Source organism: Helianthus annuus, chromosome 13 (assembly GCF_002127325.2).
Source record: "Helianthus annuus cultivar XRQ/B chromosome 13, HanXRQr2.0-SUNRISE, whole genome shotgun sequence".
NCBI lineage: Eukaryota > Viridiplantae > Streptophyta > Magnoliopsida > Asterales > Asteraceae > Helianthus > Helianthus annuus.
In genome coordinates this window covers 18,914,655-18,942,538 of record NC_035445.2, presented here as the reverse complement: position 1 = coordinate 18,942,538, position 27,884 = coordinate 18,914,655, and the positions used below count along the sequence as shown (strand labels likewise).

General features: G+C 38.3%; 1 protein-coding gene and 1 long non-coding RNA gene across 6 annotated transcripts; one reads left to right on the top strand and one right to left on the bottom strand.

Annotated features, from left to right (window-relative positions):
* Positions 1 to 197: 197 nt before the first annotated feature.
* Positions 198 to 3,427, top strand: LOC110897442. 5 transcript variants are annotated; one of them, XR_004876029.1, is made up of 3 exons: positions 198 to 345; positions 873 to 981; positions 1,062 to 3,427. It is a non-coding gene; the product is annotated as an uncharacterized LOC110897442 (long non-coding RNA). The 5 variants fall into 5 exon arrangements; XR_004876030.1 differs by having other exon boundaries at positions 198 to 981; positions 1,062 to 1,128; positions 1,450 to 3,427; XR_004876028.1 differs by having other exon boundaries at positions 198 to 981; positions 1,062 to 1,617; positions 1,761 to 3,427.
* A 1,141-nt stretch (positions 3,428 to 4,568) lies between these two features.
* LOC110902434 (4,5-DOPA dioxygenase extradiol) lies at positions 4,569 to 5,523 on the bottom strand. The gene has a single exon (XM_022149082.2). The coding sequence runs from the start codon at positions 5,514 to 5,516 to the stop codon at positions 4,704 to 4,706; it is 813 nt and encodes a 270-aa protein (XP_022004774.1). The 5' UTR covers positions 5,517 to 5,523; the 3' UTR covers positions 4,569 to 4,703.
* Positions 5,524 to 27,884: the final 22,361 nt, after the last annotated feature.

Below are 27,884 nucleotides of genomic sequence, written 5' to 3'. Positions count from 1 at the left end.
AACTCACCAACCTAAGTAATATGTTTCCCGCCGCATCGCGCGGGTAAACGACTAGTATATATATATATATATATATATATATATATATATATATATATATATATATATATATATATATATATATATATAAACATGATAAATAAGGACTGATGTGTCATGATATAAGGGCTTGGAAAATAATGTGGCATCACCTAAGGCAATCTAGAAATTGGTTTTGACCCGAATTCCCCTTCACGATTCCTTGGCTTTCTTCTTCCTTTTTGCAAAACAGGCATTCTCACTTTAAACCCTAGGTTCAGCCGTTTCCCCTGTAATTGGCTATTGAAGCTTCATCTGGGCATTCGGGTATGCTTTTGAAGCCCCGTTTTATTTACCGCTCTAAAGGTTTAATTTGGATATATTTATAACCTTCTTTTTTGGTCGTTGTTTAATCTCAAACCCTAAATTCACATATACTGTCTCAAACCACGATTCTGATTCAATCGTGATTTCGGATTCAAGCGATCTTCTCTGATTCAAGCTTTGGTGATCGAATGTGTTGTGTTTTGATGTCTTCATAATCCATTTCACATTTTCGGGTTTGATTAGGATTTATTTTTATTCAGATTTCGTTTTTTTTTTTCGAATTAGTTTCAGTTAGGCCTTTTTTTTCCAGATTTATTACATTGATTTGCTCAGACTAGGGTTTGTTTCTGATCAATTGTTTTCATTGATTTTATTTTATTTTTGATGTTTATCTTACCGTTCGATTCCTCTCCATCAAATTTTTTTTTGTTAAGATTAGGGTTTTTTACCCATCTGTTTTGAGATTTGGTTTTTGGTTTTGGTTTTGGTTTTGGTTTTGGTTTTGGTTTTGGTTTTGGTTTTGGAAGTTGTTTATAGGAATATGTGTAGCGATTCATCATCTACTACAATTCAAGAAGCTCGTGGCTTAAATGACGAGATTTATGACTGCAATCACCATCTTGGCAATCAGGAACGGTTAGTGTTTCAGATTTCCTTTTTATTATAGATGTCATCGCATATGCTATCTGATAAGGGTTGATGATGAATTTACGCAGTCTTCAAAACATTCAGATTTACCAAAGGTCCGTTCTGATTTAGGGTTCACCGATACGATTGTCACTGGTAAGGCTCTTTTATTGTTGTGATCATTTAAACATATCAACAGGTGAGTAATCTCTGATTCTTTGTGCTCTTTTTTGCGGTTTTAACTATTACAATGGTTTATGTGACAACTTTTCTGGACTCATCATCTAAAGTACAGGTCTACCTATGAGTTTTTGAATTCTTTTTTTAACCAGGGTTATTCTTGTCCATTTGATATATAAAAAGAATTAAAAAATTCCAAGTGAGTTAAGGTTGATTAGTCACCCTTATAAAGGGTTTTAATTGGTAATCCGATTGAACTGGTCTGATGATTATGGCTTCTTAATGCTTTCTTTGCAGTAATTACCTTCTTCTATTTGGGATGTGAAGAAGTGCATTTGTTGCCTATGTTATTATTGTTTTCTGGGCTTTATAGTTTGAATTCAAATTCATAGTTGTATTTAACAATACAAGCTTTAGAGGGAATGATCACTACCAAGGATTATGATTTAAGATCATGTTTCTCAGGTGAGTTTGCTTCACAAATCTTTGAGTTATAAAATTCACCACTTGATGTATCTAAATTGTGATTTTTGAATTCACCAGTTTGTTAGTGTGTGGTTCCCTAAAAATATAATCACGTTTACTTATGTATTACATTTTTTTTTCAGGTTCCCTACTTGAAATTGTTCTGTATTAAACGCATCCATAAACATATAGAGAGATAGATGGATAGGGCGCGTTTAATATTCAACTAAGTTGAGAACTGGAAACCTTTTGCAAGGGTCGCTTTATTTTGTGGATATTAATATTTTATACAAGAACTTTAATTAGCTCTTTTATAACAACCTCTTTTTACTGAAATAAACGAACAGACCATAATAGGCTAGGCTGAGATGATTCCAAAATTACAACATTTGTTTGATATTGGTTTTTAATATGTTTTTCTTCAATTCGTGCCATTTGTTTTTAATACTAATTACAACTTTGTTCATTTTAGGTCAGACATGCACTTTGAGCTATACTTTCTTGAAATTGTGCTATGGATTAACGCTTCAATCTTTGACACCTATATCAAATCTGTCTTTAACTTTTTAATTATCTTTTGGCACTGTACTTGAGTTTTTTTTTTTTTTTTTTTTGTTATTAATAAAAAAGAACGGGTATCGCCAACCCATTCGTAACATTAACCCGTCAACCCGGTTACAACTTGATTACAAGTTTACAAACTTCTCACAACTTTCCATGCTTTCTAATTTCCATGATTACCTTATGATATATATATTGTTTATCTATAACCTTTTTGATCAGGTATCTATGTTAAAGAACCTCCTTTATAGCCTTTTTTTGCTATTTATCTAACATACTTATCTCCAGTAACTATACTTACGAAGTTTGGCCAATCATGGAAAGTAAGTCTATAACAACTTAATAGTACGTTTGCTTTCACTAAAAGATGGTTAAAATATGTGTAGGATCTTGGAATGGCATTCGGGAGCTTTGGTGTGTTTTAAGTAATTCTTAACCCCACCGATAACATGAACTATTCTCATCATGATCCGTCCCCACAACTTGATTATTTAGTCCACCAAGTCTTACTCAAACCATTTGGGTAGTAGATAATCATCATCTTTTTGCAAGTAATAAATAATAATTATCTATTTTGCTTGCAGTGGTGGCTATAACTTCAAAGAGGAGCGGTTGTTAAACAGAGCTTATGAAATTTGATATGGGAGGCTTAGTTGCGGATTTAGGCGATGCAAAAGCTATTGGTCAAATAAAACCGCTTGGTGTAGAGGTAAAAATATTTTAATTTTTCTATAACAATTCACTTATTTACCAGGGTGTTTCGTACCGGATTTGCATCCGGCACCGGTAATACCGGTATAACCGGCCGGTATTTACCAGTTTTTAGAAACACTGATGCCAACCTCCATTTGATAACTGAATCACAACAACATTGTTCACCGTGATCTTTAATTTGTGCGGTAAGATTTTATTTTTGACTCTTTTCCACCATTGATCTAAAATCTGGTATACTTATTTAGCTTTATGACAGGTAAAAAAATTCTTGCATTTTGATTACATCAATGCTTCAGGTTGCTACTTTGGATTGCTACGCAATAGGCTTTATATGTGGCTAAAAGGATTTAGGTGAAATCTCGGGTGGTTGCAGCTATATAAATGAGATAAATTGACTGATGATTTTTTTGTTTAAGTGTTTCTTTTACATTTGTTTCCTAATTTACACTTCAATTTTAGAGCAGTTGCCTATTACCTAGGCTGTACATGAAATATTGGTTGCAAATAATTCGAAATATATGCTTTGTAAAAGTCACTGAAATATTGGTTCTAAATTAAAGATTACAACTAACGTTATGTTTGCAATCGAATTATTCATATTTAAATAATTCAAAATATAAAAAATCGCATCTTTATTTTATTGCTAAGATATAGATGGTTCAACATTTTGAAAAAGTGGAATATTTACAATAACTTTGAACAAATATTTCAATGGATTAATTGATTCTATTAAATAGTAATCATCATTTTCATTTCAATCGATGGATATGGGCTAAATTGAATTTATGTTTCAAGCCCATTTTCATTTTACTTAATATATATGTTATACTCATTAATACATTATATGTTTCATTCGTTCATACAATGGTTTAAAGTAAACTGCCATTTTGGTCCTTGAGGTTTGGTTACTTTTGCCACTTTAGTTCAAAACTCAAACATTTTGCATCTGGGTCCCTATGGTTTCAGTTTTATTGCCATTTTGGTCCAAAAATGAAATCAGGTCATACTTGTCTTATAAAATCCTGCAATTTTGTCATTTTTCTCAGGGGCAAATCAGGTCATATTTGTCTTATAAAATATGGTATTTATTTATAAAAAAGAAATGATCATTTTGCCCCTGCGGAAAATGACAAAATAACAGGATTTTATAAGACAAATATGACCTGATTTCATTTTTGGACCAAAATGGCAATAAAACTGAAACCACAGTGACACAGATGCAAAAAGTTTGAGTTTTGGACTAAAGTGGCAAAATTGACCAAACCACAGGGACCAAACTGGCAGTTATTCCTTTTGAAATGCTACTATTTGAGATTTTAACCAAACTAAATGCTATATCAATTCATCGGTTCAAATGTGTATCCAGAGAATGGCGAGACGGGCTATTATCTGGTAATATGTTGAAAATTATATGGTAATTGTTACCATTGATAAATCGCATTGTTTGCGTATATTATTATATACGATTAACATTGAATCATTGTATATATATCCTCACAAATTTTATAAAAAAACCCTTGCAATAAAATTAATAAAATATTAATATCCACAAAATAAAGCAACCCGTGGGTACCACGGGTTATAACCTAGTTAATAATATAGAGTAATAATTAATAATTACTAAAATTGGAAATAAGTGTAAAGTGATAACCAACCGAAATTGGTACTTACACCTACTATGCACCAATTTCATTATTTCAACATTATAAAGATAAAAACGTACATCACTCACATACTCCAAATGTATTACGTAAAAAGTAGATATTTATGCATAGTAATCATATAGATCGACAAGCTAAAACGCCGGACAGTTAAACGGGGACCGTGAATTTATACGAAGCATAGGAAAACACAGACCAACCCCAGCTATGGTGGATAAGCTGGCCTTTGGAATTCACACTCGCAGCACCCATCGCAACATGCAAAGGGTAGAAATGGTCGGGCGTTGGGTGCACCATGGTCGCATGTGGAGCCTTCTCCTTGTACTTGTTTACATCTTCATACCTTCCATCAACTAGTGCCTCTTTAAGCCATGTATCAAACTCTTGAGCCCAAGGTTGCACCACAGTAGTGTCAAATCGCACCTCTTCCAGGTTATGAGTGGTCCCACCCGAACCTACAATAAGCACCCCTTCATTTTTAAGGGGTGCTAACGCCTTACCCATGTTATAATGGTAAGTGGCGTCTTTGTCCGTCTGAATGGACAACTGACAAACTGGAATATCCGCCTCTGGATACATAAGCCTTAGTGGGGACCACGCACCATGGTCAAGCCCTCGATTCCCATCCACGTCAACCCGCTCGAACCCGGAAGCTATGAGAAGCTCCTTGACTCTCTTAGCAAGTTCTGGAGCTCCTGGTGCCGGATACTTGAGCTCATTCAGACATTCGGGAAAACCTTCAAAATCATATATGGTATCAGATGGGCCGTTGGAGACGGCGTTGACCGTCGGATACGAAGTCTCAAAGTGGCCGGAGATAAGAAGGATGGAAGATGGGCGAATAGGGTGCACCTTTTGTTGGAAATATTGGAGGAAATGCACTAGAGGAATACATTGTTCTTCGAGGCACAAAGAAGGGGGTCCATGGGATATGTAAAATGTGTCTTGAATTTTCATCGACATGAATATCTTGAAGAATTATCGATGATAATGAAAATGATTAATGATCATGCAAGCCAACTGTTGGATATCGGGATATATAAAGAAAATGAAAACCCACGCTTCAATCGTACTTGCTTATGCTAAAACTTTTTTTTAGTGTCTACGTAAAAAAAAACGAGTTTGAAGACGATCATACTTTTTTTAGTGTCTACGTAAAAAAACGAGTGTGAAATGTAAGATTAAATATATTTATTTTATATTTAATCTAGTAGCCATTATAATCATTTACATTATATGGATCAAAATATATAACAACTAGGTTAGAACCCCGTGTATTACACGGGTTGAATAAACATTAATTTTATATACTAAATAATAAAATAATATATCTTTAAAAATCTCGTTTATTATATGGGCGGAATATATATAATTTTAATATACTAAGTAATAAAAATTATATATGAAAAACCTCGGGAATTGTACGTGTTAAGCAAATGTAACTTTATATATCAAATCATAAAAAATATCTTTAAAAACCTTGTGTATTACACACTGGTTGAGTAAATGTAATTTTATTTACTAAATAATAAAAAATATATATCTCTAATATTTCTCTTGTATTGTACAGGTTGAATAAATCAAATTTTATATACAAAATAATAAAAAAAATTAATAATTTTAAAAACTCCGTGTATTATACAGGTAGAATAAATGTAATTTTGAATAGTAAATAATAAATAAGTTTTATCTTTAAAAACCATGTGTATTATACGGGTTAAATAAACCTAATTTTTATAATCCAAATAATAAAAAAAATATTTTTAAAAATACTAACGGATATACTCAATACGCGACGGATATGGACGTTGCGAAGATACGTTATGTGACAACCCGAACTTTCAAGATTAGTTATGTTTTAATCTTATGATCTTAACTCCGTTAAAATTTGATAACTCTGTTATATAACATGTATTGGGCCACAATAACCGACCACGAGTATGCTTGGGCCTGCTAGAGCCCAACCGAGCATCAGAATTGGGCCGGCTATCATCGGTAGTGTCTAAGGAGCCCACTCCTCATGGACTTTGCATATGTTTAATCTTTACAACCCACTTTAAACTCTTGTTACCTTTTGGTCCGGTTACGCAAGCCCAAGACAAATCAAGCCCATTCTCCTAACTATTGTTTACGTAGAGTTGTATAAGAATCCATGTGTATTTGCAAACCCTAGGTGCCCTCTAGTCTATCAACGGCAGTAGCTATTCATCGAAGTCTATCATCATCAAAGTATTACTTTTTGTATCTTTGCATTCAATCGGTACGTTAGCTAACTGTTTATGATTGTCTTTGATTGATTATTGGTATAATGTTCAGGATTGTCGATATATTACTATGTGATGTCACGAGATATATGTTGGTAAAATCCAGGTCGGTGTGCGGTTTATAACCAATTATTAACAAGATCGCTGATTCTGTTTGTGATATGTTAGCATGTGTGACGGGTTGTTTGTGTGGTATGATGGTTTATGATGATTTCAATAACTGTTGGGTTATTCAAGTCGATTTTTATTAGGATGATTGATGATTATGATGTATGATGTTGGTGTTTGATTTATTATATCGCATAATATTCACATAGGTCAAATGATGGTATGAGGAATTATGGTTGAATTTAAGCTAGTATGTTAGTAACAGTGAATTGATAGTTATGGATATATGTGCTTGTTTGATATCAATGTGTGATTTATAATTAATGTTGATGTATTCAGTAGCCTTTAATAATTCAATAGATTTGAGGGTAATGGTTTGATTAAATTGGATAACTTTGAATGAGAAAATGGCGGCCCATGTGGGTTTGTAGCCTTGATCTAATAAAAACCTTGTGCATATTCTAATAATGATGTTCTTTAATGGTCAAGTAGTCTTTACATTCACAATTTTTCAAGACATTCACGTGAATAAAAAGTTTGGTCCTATGAACATTCATTGCATTTAATGAAAGTTATGGAGATCATGTGCACATTCATTTCATTCGAAAGTTTCATTCAAGGATATTAAATATTCATTTCATTTGCAAGTTTGTTTTAATATATATAGCAATTATAGAAATAAGTCTCAAATTAATTAAGAAAACTAAGAAAGTTAAATTAATGGACCTTCTTTTGCCATGTGTTACACATTTTTGCAAATTATAACTGTCGGTGTCCTAACTCACCCGAGTTGTGGTGTTGGTGAGTTAAATAAGGTGTAGAATAGGTGGAGGTCATGGGTTCAATCCTCATGACATGCAAGTTTAGCCATTCAAAAAAAAAAAAGAAGCTATGTGCATGGGACACTGTGGTTACGTGATAACCCCACTATCTAAGATTGAGAACTTTGGCTTGGTTGTATAAATAGAACATTTCTCTATTGTTAATTGTTAAGTGAAAGCACATGAAATGTGAACTTGTATGAGTATTGGGTATGTATTACATGTTAACTTTGATAGTTGTGTCAGATGCAAAATGTGTACAAATATGTGACCTGAATGATTGTAAAACTGATGTTGTTGGCAACCATTGTTGGAAACATGAACTTGTGATATAAACGTGCATGAGATCTAAATTCTTGTTACGTGTTATGTGATAATGGTTTTACATTTGACTTGTTGAATACATGAATCGGATACGTGTTTACGAAACTGACTGTCTTTGGTAATCACGGTAGGGTATGGTTGATCACTGTGAAACAAAGTAATAAAACATACCGAGCAAATCTAAGGTGAGTTCACTGCACTTTTCTAAGCATGCGTCCCGGTGGTTTAGGACATCTGGTAAACGTTTCTAAAGGGAATACTGGGTAAACTGTTTATTTGGGATGTTGGTTATTGAGCACAGTATAAATCATGTAAGACCCCGTATAAATCATGTAAGACCCCATACATCTACCGTGTTGCTGAAGAAGCAACGAGGTATTTAGTTGATAGCGCTATTAGGTTTGGCACCCTCACACCGGGCCGAAAGGACGGGCGTGAACTAATTACCTGGACTTCATGACCAATGCCTAGTTAGAGGCATTGGGGTTGGGCATTCACATCGTGTACATATAAGACCCCTTACATCTATTCAAGGTTGTTTGATACCTTGACATCATGACCAATGCCTAATGGAGGCATTGGGGTTGGGCATTCACATCTAGTCGCCACATATAGTAATCGAGTAATAACAACATCTAAACAAAACGTTGAACTGTTTTACACATGTATCTGGTAACTAAGCTCGGTAACAAAACTCTGAACTCACCAGCGTCGTCTGACACACTTGTCTGCATGCTTGTAGGTCGTTATATGTCTTGGATTGGAACTTGCTGTCTGGAGTAGCTGGAGTGGTCATGGGTCGACTGGAGGGATTCATGTGATTGAACTATTGATATCATACATTGGTCTTTGAAACAGTTTAACGTTGGTTTACTATTTGCTTCCGCTGGACATGTTGGTTTTCATTTAAGCTCGTTGAAGGTATTTTATATTAATAATTAAGGATTTTATTTTGAAACTTGTACGCGTTCAATGTAATTAGTGGCTCGTTATTGGTACGTCACACGCCTAACAGGGACATTCCCTAGGTGGTATTTTGGGGGTGTGACAGTTTGGTATCAGAGCCACTGGTTATAGTGAACTTGGTTATAAAACGTTTTTATAAAACCAGACTATAACCGAACAATTTCGAAAATCGACCATGACACTCAGCTCCAGATTGCAAGGTTCGTCTCTCGTTTACTCATTACACAGCATAACTAGTGAACACTTACATATGATCTTGCATGTGATTGCACGTTTAGCACAACAATATGGATTCATGTGTTACTTACGTGTGTTAAGTAATTGATAGTGTGGTGTTACCTTAGACATTCTTGACTCATGTTTTGTGATGTTATTTGTTTGCTATTCGAGTTTAAGGAACCATTTGACATGAGTTAGGAGGAACTGAGATAAGCATGCAAATCACAATATTATTGTGGGTGCACACATAATAATAATGTGGGGTGCATGTGAGTCCCAGTGAGGCTTAACAAGTGAAAAAGGGGTTCCGTTCTGATATTTGATTGATGTGAAACACAACAGTCTATGGGAGTCTTAGTAGTGGTTGTCTCCTACTCGAACATGATCTTTTCACTCCTTTCTGAACCCTTACGAATCTCGATGCTATCGAGTATTACTTGAACACACATCTGAACGCCTAGCGAAACGTGTAGAATGTTAGGTGATTGCACGAACGTCCTTGAGTTGGTTTATTCCTTTCTCGCTTCTCTTCGTTTGATGGAACTCTATGTATTGACGTCTTAGACTCCGAAGTGTGATCACTTCTGCAACACACTCGCAGCATACCACGTATTACTCAATCGACTTGCTAGATCGATGGACAAAAGGGTGAGCGTAGTATTTTACCGACCTCGGTAATTGGACAACTCTGATTACCGGCAACGAACACCAGCAAAGTGACTGCAATCGAATCTCCAACCCTAGGCAGCGACTGATGGGAGTCAACCTTTACGAACCAATCAGGACATAAGCAATGGCAACTGACTGTAGAATGGAATGTGAAACTCCCCGCACAGTGAGTAGTGCCTTAGCACGTACCATGGAATGTGAAGAGGTGGACCCTGTCAGTGAAAGATCGTAGAGCTCCGTTTCAAACAACAGCATTAGAGGCAACAGTCACGGCAACATCAAGGTATTTGTCATGGTAACCAATAGTATGGAAAATGAAGGCGCCTACGACATGGAGTGGCAGTTGTTAAATCAAACGACAACAACCAAGGGAACGACGGCCGTACTGGAAATCCTCGCAACGAGTACAACAACACGGGAAATGATGCTCATGGAGGGACATTTAGGATTGGCGTGGGCGACGCCAGGATTATAACAACATGGTGGCCTACATGTTCTTGGTAACTAATCACTTCGTCTCTGTTCTGTTTAACCCTGATGCTCCTTGAACCTAAACCTGTTGTGGAATCGACTGATGGCAAGACAATGGAAACCTCATATGTTCGTTGGGATGCAAACTCGACCTTGTGGGACAAGCGTTCGACATCGACCTTCTTTCTGCTACCCTTGGTAGTTTTGGTGTAGTAGTTAGTGTGGATTGGTTATCCAGATATCACGCAAATATACTCTGTGAGCAGAAAATTTTGCGTATCCCTCTCCATAGTGGGGAATCGTCGCCATTCTAAAGCATCAGTGTGGGGTAAAGGTCAGTATCACTTCAGCAATGAAAGCCAGGAGCGTCTACGGAGGGACTACTCCACTACGTTGGCAACCGTTACTAATGTTTAGGCTAGGGAAAGATTACCGAGGATCCACCAATTGTTCGTGGTTCCTCTCAGTGTGCTACTCGAGGAACTTTCAGATTTAACCCCCCCCCTCTGGGCTGATTAGGTAGAATCTCAGTTTGATCTCACAACCAGAGGCAGCCTTGATTACTCGTACTCCCTATCTTCTGGCGCCTGGAAAGTTGCAAGAACTGTTCAATCAACTTCAGGGAACTACAGGATAGGAGTTTTATCGTGAGAATCACTACCAGGGGAAAGGAACACCACGAACGACATCCGTATTTTGTCCTAGAGCTCCTAGGGGAGGAGCAACTCCATCGGGGATGCAGTAATTTCTTGGTCCAGCTAGATACTATCGTAGATACATCACAGGATTTTCGAGGGTTTCGAAGCTTTAAGCTCTTTGGCACAGCAGGGTGCCGTGTATCCATGGGAGACAAACAGGGGAAACGTCTTTTCAGATTTTGGAAACCCAACTCTGCAACGCACTGAGCATCACTTCTATCCGAGGGTACTGATGATCTAGTGGTATATTATGATGGTTCGAATCAGAGTCCCAGTTACACGCCAATGCAACACGAGAAGGTGATGACTTAAGTAGTGGATTTACAGGAAGAACTGCATGAGTCGCAACTTGCGGTGGAAACCGTGGGCCTTGGATTTCAGTTAGAGGCATTACTTGGACGGTACCGAATGCACTATTTAGACCGATCACAAGGGCCTCCCGTGTACCTTTGTTTCGGAAGAGCAAAATCAGTTAATAGCATCGCTGGATGGAACTTTTGGATGATTACGATGGGGGAATTTCAATGTACACGAGCTTTGCACCTCACTATCGACTCTAACTTACCTGATCAGACTTGCTCTGTTCAAAACTGGAGAACTAAAGGGAGAGAATTTTCAAGTTGAACCCATGCGGGGCATGGAGAAGCAACCCTGAAAGGTCGGACGATATTTGCTACTTCATGGAACGAATATGGACCTCACTATGCAGCAACCTTAGGGAACTGGTGCAGGCGAAGCACACGGGCCTCGATATCCTATACATCCGAGTGACCGGGCCTGAAGGCCCACATAACCACGCATGGGAACGAAGTTTGACATGTGGGAAAGTCAAGGTGGGATATTAGCAACTAGAAACACATGTATGGAAATGAGAAAAGACTACCATGGATTTCGTACTGGTCTACTTACAACTCGAAAGGGAAACATCATCACCTAGGTGATCATTGATGGACTCAAGTTACCAGCACACTTTCTTGCAATCAAGAAAACTGACAAGTCTTCATAGTTGTGAATGTTCCTCTGAGAGAGGCGGCTTTTAGGCAGGAGGTGCCAACTCCTGTTACCTCTGAATTTGATCTATGCATGATTTATGACAGGCAACACACAACACCCTTGGCTCACGTCAGGACCAGAGCATTGCTTATCACCGTTGGGCAAACGATCAGAGAAAACAAACTCTCCTGGTACACGAAGACATGCTGCGAGCATGTGTGTGACTAGATTTGGTGCAAATTAGAAGGACTCTTACCTATGGTTGAGTACTACTGTGGCAGTTATCATCTTGGTAACCAGACAGCTCTGCTGAGGCATTACACAGACAATAGTGCCGACCTTCTTGTTGGATTGAATGGTTGACAACTTAATTACTGGTTCAGGACTTGTACTTGAAACTCATGGGAAGGTTGCTGGGATCGGAAATCGTTTGGCGGCAATGCGCGACCGTTAGAAAAGTTGATAAGCTTAGGAAACATTGGGAATTCGCTGTAGGCGATCGTATCATGTTGAATATTTCACCCTGGGAGGGTGTGATACGCTTGGGAAGCATGACAGGCTCAGTTTACGTTACCATGAATTAATCAGAAACCCTGGAAGGAATCGGTCACAAGCTCGCGTTACTCGACGAATAGGGTAATGTGCATGATGTCATTTATGTCTCGAATCTAAGGCAGTGTTTGCCCGATGAAACGCTTACGATGTCACACCCCCAAAATCCACACGCGGAGTACCACCGCTAGGAGGCGTGACATGACCAGGATCAAGCCACCAATCATACAGAACAATACATATAATAAAAGTAGTTGTCATTTAAACCAAACCAAATCCATATGAAAGGTGTTTCAAATCATAAGAAAGTTATCTTTGTTTAGCGGAAGCGTATGAATAAAACCCATCGTAAACAAGTATCAAATATCAAGGGTGTTTAACAGGATAATCACTATCCAAGCCCACAACAACCTGCTCCTCCTTGTGCAAGCTCCATATACCTAACGACCTGCAAGGCATGTAACAGAGGATCAACAACTAGTTGAGCGAGTTCACAGAAAGTAAATGTGTAATAGTAAGTTCGTTTGTAACAGGTGGCTCTACTGGGCCGTTAGTACGTTCTATTGGTGGGGGCTTCCCATGTTGTATAACCACTAGACTACTCGTAACCATAAGTATCCTTCACAACCGAGGATAGTAGTGAGTATAAGTACACGTAGGTTTTACGTGTGTATCCTTCACAACCGAGGATAGTAGTAAGTATAAATGCACGTAGGTTTTACGTGCGTATCCTTCACAACCGAGGATAGTAGTAAGTATAAGTGCGCGTAGGTTTTACGTGCGTATCCTTCACAACCGAGGATAGTAGTAAGTATAAGTCTACGTAGATTGTAAGTATGTGTCCTGCACAACCGAGGATAGTGAATAGTATAAGTATGTGTCCTGCACAACCGAGGACAGTGGTATGGTAGTCTAGTATGAGTGTCAGTACGAATCTATTCAATCATATTCCTTCAATCCCATTCCCAAGCCCTTGGGAATCCCATGCCTTAGTAAGGGTATGAACTCACCTTGGTTTGCTCGGTATAGATTAGTTCCTTGTTTAACAGTTGATCAAACATATCCTAGCATAGTTACCGATAATAGTCAGTCTCAGGTGCGATTAACTACATCTTTCACGTATGGTTAATTCACGAATTCGCTGCTCACTTAAGGCACAGTTATTTTACATGTAGCACACTCATATAGTTCAAGTCGTAACAGTCAATCAACCGACTCCATGAAATCAAGTAGTCATCCAGCATATATTCAATTCATAAGTGAATTTCATGTTCCCAAAATATATGACATAAGAATGTGTAAATCAATTCTCCAGCCTGAATTCAATTACAGTCCAATATAGCATAAAATCTAAGGAGAATATGTGGCCCAACGGATCCCAGCCTATTCAAGCATGCAACTGTCCCGAGACAGTGTGTGTGCGGCCCTATTGTGATCAGCCCGTAAAGGGTGTGTGGCTACCTTCATTTGTGCGACTGCTAAGTTGTGCAGTCCACCAGTTTAACAGTCCCAATTAATCAATACATGGCCCAAATAATTGTCCAGGTCCATACGAGTGTGTGACCTGATGGAGAGTGTACGACTACAAGTCTGTGTGAGACGTGCCTTACATGAATGCTCAACACAAAGGTGTGTGACCCCTATGGTTCGTCTACACGGAACGAAGGTAGTCTAAAGATGGGCGATGTGAGTGTGTGTAGTCAGTTATAATTAACCCTCATTCATACAAGTCAGATACAAAATCAATCAAAATAATCTCCATATAGTTATATGCACCTAAACAGGCAACCATGGTTCCTTAAACTACTAGTTCATTTAATGCAAACACTTATCATATGGACGACAAATATCATGTGCACACAATTATCATTGGACCACTTGAGTTAGTGGCTGCCATTTCAATTAGTAGCACATGCAAACAAGACTAATAAACTATAAAAGACTTATCCCATTCAAAGTAATAGCCGACAATTATATGACAACCTCTATTTTCCATAAAGTTTTATTAAAGCTCTCATCCAAATCATGTGTTCTTGCATGAAGTGGATTAATTGATGTTGTATAATGATTGGCCGATAATTACATAATGTTTTCATCTATTGGACCAAAATAACCACCATGACAAAAAGCTCACATAAATTGACACACCATATACTTAAAGTTTTCATGTGATGATATGGCATTGAATGTAATAGGATGATTGGACCATATAAAGGTCCTATTACATGCACCCACATATGTATGGTCACTAGTATTCAAAAGGAATTTACATGTGGTGGCCGACATTTGTTGCTTCTCCAAGATGTCTATTGGACCATTTATTTGATGGTTCATACAACTATACAACAATAATCATTGATCCTTCACGTGAGATGTGACAACAACATTAATTCAATAGAATGATTGGGCATTACTCCCAAGTTGATTAAATATGAATTCAACATTATATATTATCACAGAAACATGAATTCTATTTGCACAAATAGCGATGGCAACAAATAGTCGATCACAAGAATAAATCACAATCCAAGGTCATCAGTGATTAGCTACTAACCGATACAAGATGATTAATGGATCCTTCGATGTAGAAAGCTTCGAGGGGAGAGGAGTCGAGAGGTATCTAGGGTTTGCTGATTGAAACCGTAACGAAAAGAAAAGATTGGGAACGAGTACTAAAAATTGATCGCTAACTATGGGCCAAGCCCATTTCTGTCTCGTTGGGCATAAAACACATGAAGTGTTTTCGTGAGATATGGATTTTCGGTTAGGGGTGATAGGCAAAGCCCCATATCCCATGTTTTAAATAATTATCCAATTCAAAACCGTAACATATACACACACATACAATACATAACACCACAACACTTGTAAGGCACATCAAGTATATTGAAACGACATCTAGCGAATAAGTGCTAAGTCAAGTAGTAACCTTGGAAACTTGGGTTGTCACATTATCTCCAACTTAAAAGAAATTTCGTCCCGAAATTTGGTACGCACTCACTGAGGAAGCTAGGTAAGCTGTATTGTTCACTGGTTTTCCTGGGGTGTCACATCATCCCCCCGTTGATTTGGAATTTCGTCCCGAAATTCCGCAGTAGTAGCTTCAGTCTCAGTAGTGGTTGCATTGGTTTCAAATAAATGGGTGTACTTTTCTGTCATCTGGTCTTCGCGTTCCTAGGTGTACTCTGGGCCACGTTTGGAGTTCCAACGAACTCGAACAAGAGGGATTCTCTTGTGTTTGAGGACCTTACATCCCGGTCCGTGATTTCAACTGGTTCCTCGACGAACTGCAACCGCTCGTTGATAGTGAGTTCCTTAAAAGGAACTATGAGAGTCTCATCTGATAGACACTTCTTCAGATTCGACACGTGGAATACATTGTGAACTGCACCGAGTTCAGCTGGTAGGTTCAGTCTGTAGGCTACTGGGCCTATTTTTTTTTCAGTGATTTCGAACGGTCCAATATACCGCGGATTGAGTTTGCCCCGTTTACCAAATCGAACCACACCCTTCCAGGGTGAGACTTTAAGTAAAACCCGGTCCCCGACCTGAAAATCCAATGGCTTCCTACGCTTACCTGCGTAGCTTTTCTGGCGATCGCGAGCTGCCGCCATGCGTTGTCGTATCTGTGCAATTCGTTCAGTAGCGTCAACTACCATTTCTGGGCCTGTAATCTAACTATCCCCCACCTCTGCCCAACCGAGAGGTGACCGGCATTTACGTCCGTACAATGCCTCGAATGGAGCGGCTTGTTTGCTGGTGTGGTAACTGTTATTATACGAAAACTCCACTAAAGGGAGGTGTTTTTCCCAGCCGTTTCCGAAATCGATAACACATGCCCGAAGCATGTCTTCTAGGGTTTGTATCGATCGCCCAGACTGCCCATCCGTCCGAGGATGATATGTTGTGCTCTTGTCTAATCGTGAGCCAAAAGATTTGTGCATCGCTTGCCATAGCTCTGACGTGAATCGTGCATCCCGATCCGAGATGATGGAGGTGGGCACCCCGTGCCTCGAAACAACTTCTTTAAGATAAACATCTGCGAGAGTGGAGAACTTATCCGTTTCCTTTATAGCCAGGAAGTGTGTAGACTTGGTGAGTCGATTCACGGTCACCCATATAGTATCATTCCCACGCTGGGATCTGGGTAGGCCTGAAACAAAATCCATGGAAATTTCTTCCCATTTCCATTACGGTATCCTAGGTTGCTGAAGTAGGCCTGCGGGTTTCTGATATTCAACCTTGACTCTTGCACAGGTCAAGCACTTGCCAACATAGGTGGCGATGTGAGCCTTCATACTAGGCCACCAATAAGTAGTTATGATGTCGTGGTACATTTTGTCCGACCCTGGATGTACCGAGTAGCGAAACTTGTGTGCTTCATCCATCACAAGTTCTCGTAAACCGTCGTATAGTGGGATCCGAATACGTCCTGTTACATAGTAGGCGCCGTCTTCCCTTTGTTATAATCGTTGCCTTGAGCCACGCAAAGCTTCATCCTTTACGTTTTCCGGTTTCAGTGCTTCCACCTGAGCATCTCGTATTTGTGCAGGAAGATCAGACTGAATAGTGAGCTACAAAGTTCGTACCCGCCTAGGTAGAGTGTCTTTTCGACTGAGAGCATCAGCCACAACATTGGCTTTGCCTGGATGGTACTCGATAGCGCATTCGTAATCGTTAAGCAGCTCGACCCATCGTCGTTGACGCATATTCAATTCCTTCTGCTTGAAGATATGTTCGAGACTCCTGTGATCGGTGTAAATTGTGCACTTGGTACCGTACAGGTAGTGTCGCCATATCTTGAGCGCGAAAACAACAGCTCCCAGCTCTAAATCGTGCGTCGTGTAGTCCCGTTCATGAATCTTGAGTTGACAAGAGGCGTAGGCAATAACTTCATCCCGCTGCATCAATACACAACCAAGCCCCTGTATCGATGCGTCACAATAAACCACGAAGTCATCCGTGCCCTCGGGCAGTGAGAGGATAGGTGCGCTGCATAGTCTATCCTTCAGGTACTGAAAAGCAGTTTCCTGCGTATTACCCCATCTGTAAACGACACCTTTCTGTGTCAGCATAGTAAGCGGCTGCGCGATTCTTGGAGAAGTCTTTGATAAACTGCCTGTAGTATCCCACCAAACCCAAGAATTGGCGTATTTCTGTTGGTGTACGCGGTGCTGGCCAATTCCTGATCGAATCTACCTTGGATGGATCGACATGAATCCCATCCTTGTTCACCACATGGCCTAGAAAGTGGACTTCACGAAGCCAGAAGTCGCATTTTGAAAACTTTGCATACAGTTGCTCCTTTCGAAGAAGTTCCAAGATAAGACGTAAGTGCTGCTCGTGCTCCTCCTGACTTTTGGAGTAGATCAGAATGTCGTTGATGAAGACGATGACGAACTTATCAAGGTAGGGTTTGCACACCCTGCTCATAAGATCCATGAAGACTGCAGGCGCGTTCGTAAGCCCGAATGGCATGGCAAGAAACTCGTATTGACCGTAGCGAGTTCTGAATGCTGTCTTGGAGACGTCCTCATCCCGGACTCTCAGCTGATGGTAACCTGACCTTAGATCAATCTTAGAGTAGTAACTCGACCCTTGCAACTAGTCAAATAAGTCGTCAATGCGTGGAAGAGGGTAACGGTTCTTCACTGTGTCCTTGTTCAGTTCACGGTAATCAAGCTCACATCCTGAAGGTGCCATCCTTCTTTTTCACAGATAAATGGTATCCAAGAGTTCTTGTAGCTCCCCAAGGCGAAAAGATAGGTCGGATAAATCCCTTATCCAAGATTTCTTTTAGCTGAGTCGATAGTTCTTCCGATTCTGGTGGAGCTAAGCGATACGGTGCTGGCGATTCCGATTTGCAGGCCGTGGACTCCTGAATCCTAAGCTTCATGACCCATCTTGAGACACCTCTGGCAACGTCCCTCATTGCACTAACCACCGTGGTGTCTGTTGCATTAGCTACACGTTGGGTGAATTCCCTGATATCCACCCTGCTCCTGACCACCAGAAGTTGGCTGACTCGGCTCTGGTGATCACTATTCTTGCGCTGTTGCTGTGCTTGTGACTGAACGGTAGCTGAACCCTTGCTGGAATACCCATCCCATTACCGCTTGTTGTCACTAGGAGTAGCGGGAGTAGCAGAAGTGGTGGCGGTAGTAATAGCGCTGATACAACTAGGCAGCCTGTTCTGTTCCACTGCCTGATCCATGAGGCGATGAGCAAGATGCTGAATGTCTTGGATATTGTCGAGGTTAGCCGATGTAGCATGGCTCTGAATCTCTGAGGGTAGACCCTTGAGGTACAATTCGATACGCTTGCTTGGAGGGTCCACCATGGTTGGACACAAGATGGCCAGTTCGTTCGACCGTTTCGTATAAGCATCAATTCCCTGACCCCGTCATTTTCAAATGGTAAAGCTCCACTTCCAACTTGTGGATGTCATCACGCGTGCGGTATTCCCTTTTAATGCGTTCTTTTGAATTCGTTCCAGGGGTGGCGTTAGCAGCTGTCAGCCCTAGGATTTGTACTTGCGCGTTCCACCAAGTTAACGCGATTTCTTCCAACGTGCCAGTGGCGTACTTAACCCTGCGAGCCTCAGGGCATTCACACATCTCGAACACTGACTCGAGCTTCTCAAACCAATGGAGTAGTCCCACTGCTCCTTCCGTGCCACTGAATGTGCTTGGACGACAGTCCATGAACTTCTTGAATGTGCAGACAGGTTGCTGTGCGTTCTGACCCGTTGCGCGAGAAAGATAGGTCAAGGTTAAGCGCGAGAGTTGGGTCACGAGAGTAGGATCTAACATCCTAGGATAGGTCTGGAATAGCAGGTTATACCTCCTGCTTGTGCGGCTGTAAGTGCCGCAGCAACTTGTTCGTTAATGAGAGCCGTCAACCGGGCTTGAGTCATGTCAACACGTCCAGACACGATCGAACAGTAAAGGTAACATAAGTATGAATGGTTCGCGAGTAGTGCGATGACAGAAAAGTGTAGGCACATAGGTGTTCTCAAGCAGTAACAAGTAGTGAGCAAAGTAATGTAAGAATACTACGAGCAAAGTTCTATGCAATTCTAGCATGTAGGCAATAAACATAGACCTTATTACCTAGGATGTCGAGTCTTGCACGTGGAGCGAAGCGTCGTTGTGGATCGTTGAGAGCACTGTTCTGGTTATAGTCTGGTTTTAATAAAAACGTTTTCCCATATTAAAACCAAGTTCTCTATAACCAATGGCTCTGATACCAATCTGTCACACCCCCAAAATCCACACGCGGAGTACCACCGCTAGGAGGCGTGACATGACCAGGATCAAGCCACCAATCATACAGAACAATACATATAATAAAAGTAGTCGTCATTTAAACCAAACCAAATCCATATGAAAGGTGTTTCAAATCATAAGAAAGTTATCTTTGTTTAGCGGAAGCGTATGAATAAAACCCATCGTAAACAAGTATCAAATATCAAGGGTGTTTAACAGGATAATCACTATCCAAGCCCACAACGACCTGCTCCTCCCTGTGCAAGCTCCATATACCTAACGACCTGCAAGGCATGTAACAGAGGATCAACAACTAGTTGAGCGAGTTCACAGAAAGTAAATGTGTAATAGTAAGTTCGTTTGTAACAGGTGGCTCTACTGGGCCGTTAGTACGTTCTATTGGTGGGGGCTTCCCATGTTGTATAACCACTAGACTACTCGTAACCATAAGTATCCTTCACAACCGAGGATAGTAGTGAGTATAAGTACACGTAGGTTTTACGTGTGTATCCTTCACAACCGAGGATAGTAGTAAGTATAAATGCACGTAGGTTTTACGTGCGTATCCTTCACAACCGAGGATAGTAGTAAGTATAAGTGCGCGTAGGTTTTACGTGCGTATCCTTCACAACCGAGGATAGTAGTAAGTATAAGTCTACGTAGATTGTAAGTATGTGTCCTGCACAACCGAGGACAGTGAATAGTATAAGTATGTGTCCTGCACAACCGAGGACAGTGGTATGGTAGTCTAGTATGAGTGTCAGTACGAATCTATTCAATCATATTCCTTCAATCCCATTCCCAAGCCCTTGGGAATCCCATGCCTTAGTAAGGGTATGAACTCACCTTGGTTTGCTCGGTATAGATTAGTTCCTTGTTTAACAGTTGATCAAACATATCCTAGCATAGTTACCGATAATAGTCAGTCTCAGGTGCGATTAACTACATCTTTCACGTATGGTTAATTCACGTATTCACTGCTCACTTAAGGCACAGTTATTTTACATGTAGCACACTCATATAGTTCAAGTCGTAACAGTCAATCAACCGACTCCATGAAATCAAGTAGTCATCCAGCATATATTCAATTCATAAGTGAATTTCATGTTCCCAAAATATATGACATAAGAATGTGTAAATCAATTCTCCAGCCTGAATTCAATTACAGTCCAATATAGCATAAAATCTAAGGAGAATATGTGGCCCAACGGATCCCAGCCTATTCAAGCATGCAACTGTCCCGAGACAGTGTGTGTGCGGCCCTATTGTGATCAGCCCGTAAAGGGTGTGTGGCTACCTTCATTTGTGCGACTGCTAAGTTGTGCAGTCCACCAGTTTAACAGTCCCAATTAATCAATACATGCCCCAAATAATTGTCCAGGTCCACACGAGTGTGTGACCTGATGGAGAGTGTACGACTACAAGTCTGTGTGAGACGTGCCTTACATGAATGCTCAACACAAAGGTGTGTGACCCCTATGGTTCGTCTACACGGAACGAAGGTAGTCTAAAGATGGGCGATGTGAGTGTGTGTAGTCAGTTATAATTAACCCTCATTCATACAAGTCAGATACAAAATCAATCAAAATAATCTCCATATAGTTATATGCACCTAAACAGGCAACCATGGTTCCTTAAACTACTAGTTCATTTAATGCAAACACTTATCATATGGACGACAAATATCATGTGCACACAATTATCATTGGACCACTTGAGTTAGTGGCTGCCATTTCAATTAGTAGCACATGCAAACAAGACTAATAAACTATAAAAGACTTATCCCATTCAAAGTAATAGCCGACAATTATATGACAACCTCTATTTTCCATAAAGTTTTATTAAAGCTCTCATCCAAATCATGTGTTCTTGCATGAAGTGGATTAATTGATGTTGTATAATGATTGGCCGATAATTACATAATGTTTTCATCTATTGGACCAAAATAACCACCATGACAAAAAGCTCACATAAATTGACACACCATATACTTAAAGTTTTCATGTGATGATATGGCATTGAATGTAATAGGATGATTGGACCATATAAAGGTCCTATTACATGCACCCACATATGTATGGTCACTAGTATTCAAAAGGAATTTACATGTGGTGGCCCACATTTGTTGCTTCTCCAAGATGTCTATTGGACCATTTATTTGATGGTTCATACAACTATACAACAATAATCATTGATCCTTCACGTGAGATGTGACAACAACATTAATTCAATAGAATGATTGGGCATTACTCCCAAGTTGATTAAATATGAATTCAACATTATATATTATCACAGAAACATGAATTCTATTTGCACAAATAGCGATGGCAACAAATAGTCGATCACAAGAATAAATCACAATCCAAGGTCATCAGTGATTAGCTACTAACCGATACAAGATGATTAATGGATCCTTCGATGTAGAAAGCTTCGAGGGGAGAGGAGTCGAGAGGTATCTAGGGTTTGCTGATTGAAACCGTAACGAAAAGAAAAGATTGGGAACGAGTACTAAAAATTGATCGCTAACTATGGGCCAAGCCCATTTCTGTTTCGTTGGGCATAAAACACATGAAGTGTTTTCGTGAGATATGGATTTTCGGTTAGGGGTGATAGGCAAAGCCCCATATCCCATGTTTTAAATAATTATCCAATTCAAAACCGTAACATATACACACACATACAATACATAACACCACAACACTTGTAAGGCACATCAAGTATATTGAAACGACATCTAGCGAATAAGTGCTAAGTCAAGTAGTAACCTTGGAAACTTGGGTTGTCACATACGATGCCCTTATTAGACTCTGAGGCTAATGACAAGTTGCAGTTGCCGAGGAATCTACTGAAATCATGGACCGGGATGTTAGGATTCATTAGCATAGTTAAATTCCAATCGTGAGAGTTCGTTGGAACTCGAGACGAGGACCGAAGTTTCCGTGAGAACGCAAAGATCAGGTGAAGCTCTGTTATCGCCGATTGTTCAAACGGTGGGACCAACTTTTGATGTCATTGGCGAATTTCGGGACGAAATTCCCTTTCAAGTTGGGGATGATGTGGCACCCAACAGACCTCGCAATCCTGTTTTTACAATTTGGTTTACGTGGTGTCTGTGCAGTTATCTGGATGCTTAGTGATTGCGTGTAATGCTTGATTATTATTTGTGATTATTATTTGTGCTTATTATTTGTGTAGTACTACATATAGTTTAATTAGAGTTTCTATCGCTTCACTCCTCTGTGCTTACTTGTCAAATTTCGGGACGAAATTTCTTTCAAGTTGGGGATGATGTGACAACCCGAACTTTCAAGATTAGTTATGTTTTAATCTTATGATCTTAACTCCGTTAAAATTTGATAACTCTGTTATATAACATGTATTGGGCCACAATAACCGACCACGAGTATGCTTGGGCCTGCTAGAGCCCAACCGAACATCAGAATTGGGCCGGCTATCATCGGTAGTGTCTAAGGAGCCCACTCCTCATGGACTTTGCATATGTTTAATCTTTACAACCCACTTTAAACTATGTTACCTTTTGGTCCGGTTACGCAAGCCCAAGACAAATCAAGCCCATTCTCCTAACTATTGTTTACGTAGAGTTGTATAAGAATCCATGTGTATTTGCAAACCCTAGGTGCCCTCTAGTCTATCAACGGCAGTAGCTATTCATCGAAGTCTAGCATCATTAAAGTATTACTTTTTGTATCTTTGCATTCAATCGGTACGTTAGCTAACTGTTTATGATTGTCTTTGATTGATTATTGGTATAATGTTCAGGATTGTCGATATATTACTATGTGATGTCACGAGATATATGTTGGTAAAATCCAGGTCGGTGTGCGGTTTATAACCAATTATTAACAAGATCGCTGATTCTGTTTGTGATATGTTAGCATGTGTGACGGGTTGTTTGTGTGGTATGATGGTTTATGATGATTTCAATAACTGTTGGGTTATTCAAGTCGATTTTTATTAGGATGATTGATGATTATGATGTATGATGTTGGTGTTTGATTTATTATATCGCATAATATTCACATAGGTCAGATGATGGTATGAGGAATTATGGTTGAATTTAAGCTAGTATGTTAGTAATAGTGAATTGATAGTTATGGATATATGTGCTTGTTTGATATCAATGTGTGATTTATAATTAATGTTGATGTATTCAGTAGCCTTTAATGATTCAATAGATTTGAGGGTAATGGTTTGATTAAATTGGATAACTTTGAATGAGAAAATGGCGGCCCATGTGGGTTTGTAGCCTTGATCTAATAAAAACCTTGTGCATATTCTAATAATGATGTTCTTTAATGGTCAAGTAGTCTGATTACATTCACAATTTTTCAAGACATTCACGTGAATAAAAAGTTTGGTCCTATGAACATTCATTGCATTTAATGAAAGTTATGGAGATCATGTGCACATTCATTTCATTCGAAAGTTTCATTCAAGGATATTAAATATTCATTTCATTTGCAAGTTTGTTTTAATATATATAGCAATTATAGAAATAAGTCTCAAATTAATTAAGAAAACTAAGAAAGTTAAATGAATGGACCTTCTTTTGCCATGTGTTACACATTTTTGCAAATTATAACTGTCGGTGTCCTAACTCACCCGAGTTGTGGTGTTGGTGAGTTAAATAAGGTGTAGAATAGGTGGAGGTCATGGGTTCAATCCTCATGACATGCAAGTTTAGCCATTCAAAAAAAAAAGCTATATGCATGGGACACTGTGGTTACGTGATAACCCCACTATCTGAGATTGAGAACTTTGGCTTGGTTGTATAAATAGAACATTTCTCTATTGTTAATTGTTAAGTGAAAGCACATGAAATGTGAACTTGTATGAGTATTGGGTATGTATTACATGTTAACATTGATAGTTGTGTCAGATGCAAAATGTGTACAAATATGTGACCTGAATGATTGTAAAACTGATGTTGTTGGCAACCATTGTTGGAAACATGAACTTGTGATATAAACGTGCATGAGATCTAAATTCTTGTTACGTGTTATGTGATAATGGTTTTACGTTTGACTTGTTGAATACATGAATCGGATACGTGTTTACGAAACTGACTGTCTTTGGTAATCACGGTAGGGTATGGTTGATCACTGTGAAACAAAGTAATAAAACATACCGAGGAAATCTAAGGTGAGTTCACTGCACTTTTCTAAGCATGCGTCCCGGTGGTTTAGGACATCTGGTAAACGTTTCTAAAGGGAATACTGGGTAAACTGTTTATTTGGGATGTTGGTTATTGAGCACAGTATAAATCATGTAAGACCCCGTATAAATCATGTAAGACCCCATACATCTACCGTGTTGCTGAAGAAGCAACGAGGTATTTAGTTGATAGCGCTATTAGGTTTGGCACCCTCACACCGGGCCGAAAGGACGGGCGTGAACTAATTACCTGGACTTCATGACCAATGCCTAGTTAGAGGCATTGGGGTTGGGCATTCACATCGTGTACATATAAGACCCCTTACATCTATTCAAGGTTGTTTGATACCTTGACATCATGACCAATGCCTAATGGAGGCATTGGGGTTGGGCATTCACATCTAGTCGCCACATATAGTAATCGAGTAATAACAACATCTAAACAAAACGTTGAACTGTTTTACACATGTATCTGGTAACTAAGCTCGGTAACAAAACTCTGAACTCACCAGCGTCGTCTGACACACTTGTCTGCATGCTTGTAGGTCGTTATATGTCTTGGATTGGAACTTGCTGTCTGGAGTAGCTGGAGTGGTCATGGGTCGACTGGAGGGATTCATGTGATTGAACTATTGATATCATACATTGGTCTTTGAAACAGTTTAACGTTGGTTTACTATTTGCTTCCGCTGGACATGTTGGTTTTCATTTAAACTCGTTGAAGGTATTTTATATTAATAATTAAGGATTTTATTTTGAAACTTGTACGCGTTCAATGTAATTAGTGGCTCGTTATTGGTACGTCACACGCCTAACAGGGACATTCCCTAGGTGGTATTTTGGGGGTGTGACACGTTATTCAAGAAGCGAATTAACGGTCATTTGAGTGATAAAATATGGGTACAACTCCGACAATTTGATTATAAATTATGTAATAAAATCGATATAATATTTTATTTTATTATGAATATAAAAACAAATAATATATCAATATAAAGTTAGGTTTTCGTTAGATATGATTTGTTTCATTTAAAAATATCTTAAATTAACTTTTTTAAATTTGAGGATAATATATTATTAGAGAAATATTATTTATTTATATATATTGTTTATGAGCTATATATATGTAGCTCGTCGATTTTCCCATATTCTTTTATTTTCTTTTTAATTTTCACAAATAATATGAATATATAAGAAGAATGAAAAATTAAAAAAAATCTTTTAAATAGTGGTTTTCTAAAAGCTTTTAAAAAAACATTTTTATTTTTGAGAAAACATGATGATGATTAATATCGACTTATCCTTTTACATTAACCATTATATAATTATATAAATTAAATACGACAACTAAAAAGAAAAATAATTATTCAAAAGAAATAAAAAGTAGTTCGTGAATAAAAAGTAATTCATGTTCATGCATATCCTTCCAAAAATTTATTAACATAATTAATTTAGCAATCACATCTTATATTTGCAATTTATAATTACATGAATTTGAAACTTTTCTATCTTATTTTCTTAAAAATATATATCTTTTCTGGTGACATTATTTTCTTAAAGATGTATATCTTTTCTGATGACATTAAAATCAAAATTTTGAATTTATTCATGTTCAATGTCTATCAGAATTTTAAACAGATATCATGCAAAAATATAAAATTAGAATAAAAGCTACAATTGTCGAGATGATCACATTATCATGGATTATGTATTAAGTCTTATCATTTATTAATATTTATTTATATATAAAAAATCTTTAATTATAAAAATTAGATAGCTTCAATGAATGACATGTGTCGTTTTATTGGTTTCTTTTAATATAAGTATAGATTTGACGAATTTTTAAGGCAAAAATTAATTGATATAAATACACGGCATTAAAGTTAGAGGAAGAAATCATATGATTTTAGCCAACTAAAATTGAAAGCAAAAATATGAATCACATCATGGTTACGAAACATATGATTTTAGTTAACTCTAATTTAAAAAAGAAATATATAAATCACATCATGGTTTCGACAGCTTTTTGCTAATAAATGATAAATCAAAATTAAATGATAAATAATAATAAGGATAAGTATAAAATTATCATGGATTATATATGTATTAAGTCTTATCATTTATTAATATATAAAAAATCTTTAATTATAAAAAGTATAAAAAATAGATAGCTTCAATGAATGACATGTGTTCTTTTATTGGTTTCTTTTATTATATAGTATAGAAGATCCTATTAAATAATTAGTTGGTAATTGTTGATGGGCCTAATTACCCTTAGAGCATTCACATCCAACCCCCTAAAATTATACATACATTCCACTAAAAAATAACTCCTATATTAATATATTTCCACTAAAAACAAATATTTTTTCTCTCTCCTTTTCAATTAAATAATATTTTTATACCTTTATCATTACATTTTTCTCTCTCCTTCACTCACAACCACTTTCAATATATATTAAAAAATTATAGTGGGTGAACAGTGTTCCCCCAAATATACAGATAAACAGTAACATTTTCTCTCTCCTCCACTCACAACCACCTTTTATACTTTTTATATTTTAAAAACACCACACCGAGAATATGATGCCTTGGATGTGAATGCTCTTATTAACTAATTAGGGTTTCCTCCTGGGTGCATATATAAGGAGAATAATGTGGAGGTTAAAGGGTTAGACAATTTCACAAACCCTAATAACACATAACATCAATCTCGCCTCCCTCTCCATAACCGATTCCCTTGTCGGTTTCTTATCATCACCGTCATTAGATTGCACCCTAAGGAGGAACCAGACCAATATGA

Coding starts and splice junctions, on each gene's coding strand:
- LOC110902434 (XM_022149082.2), bottom strand. CDS start 5,516: ATGTCGATGAAAATTCAAGACACATTTTACATATCCCATGGACCCCCT.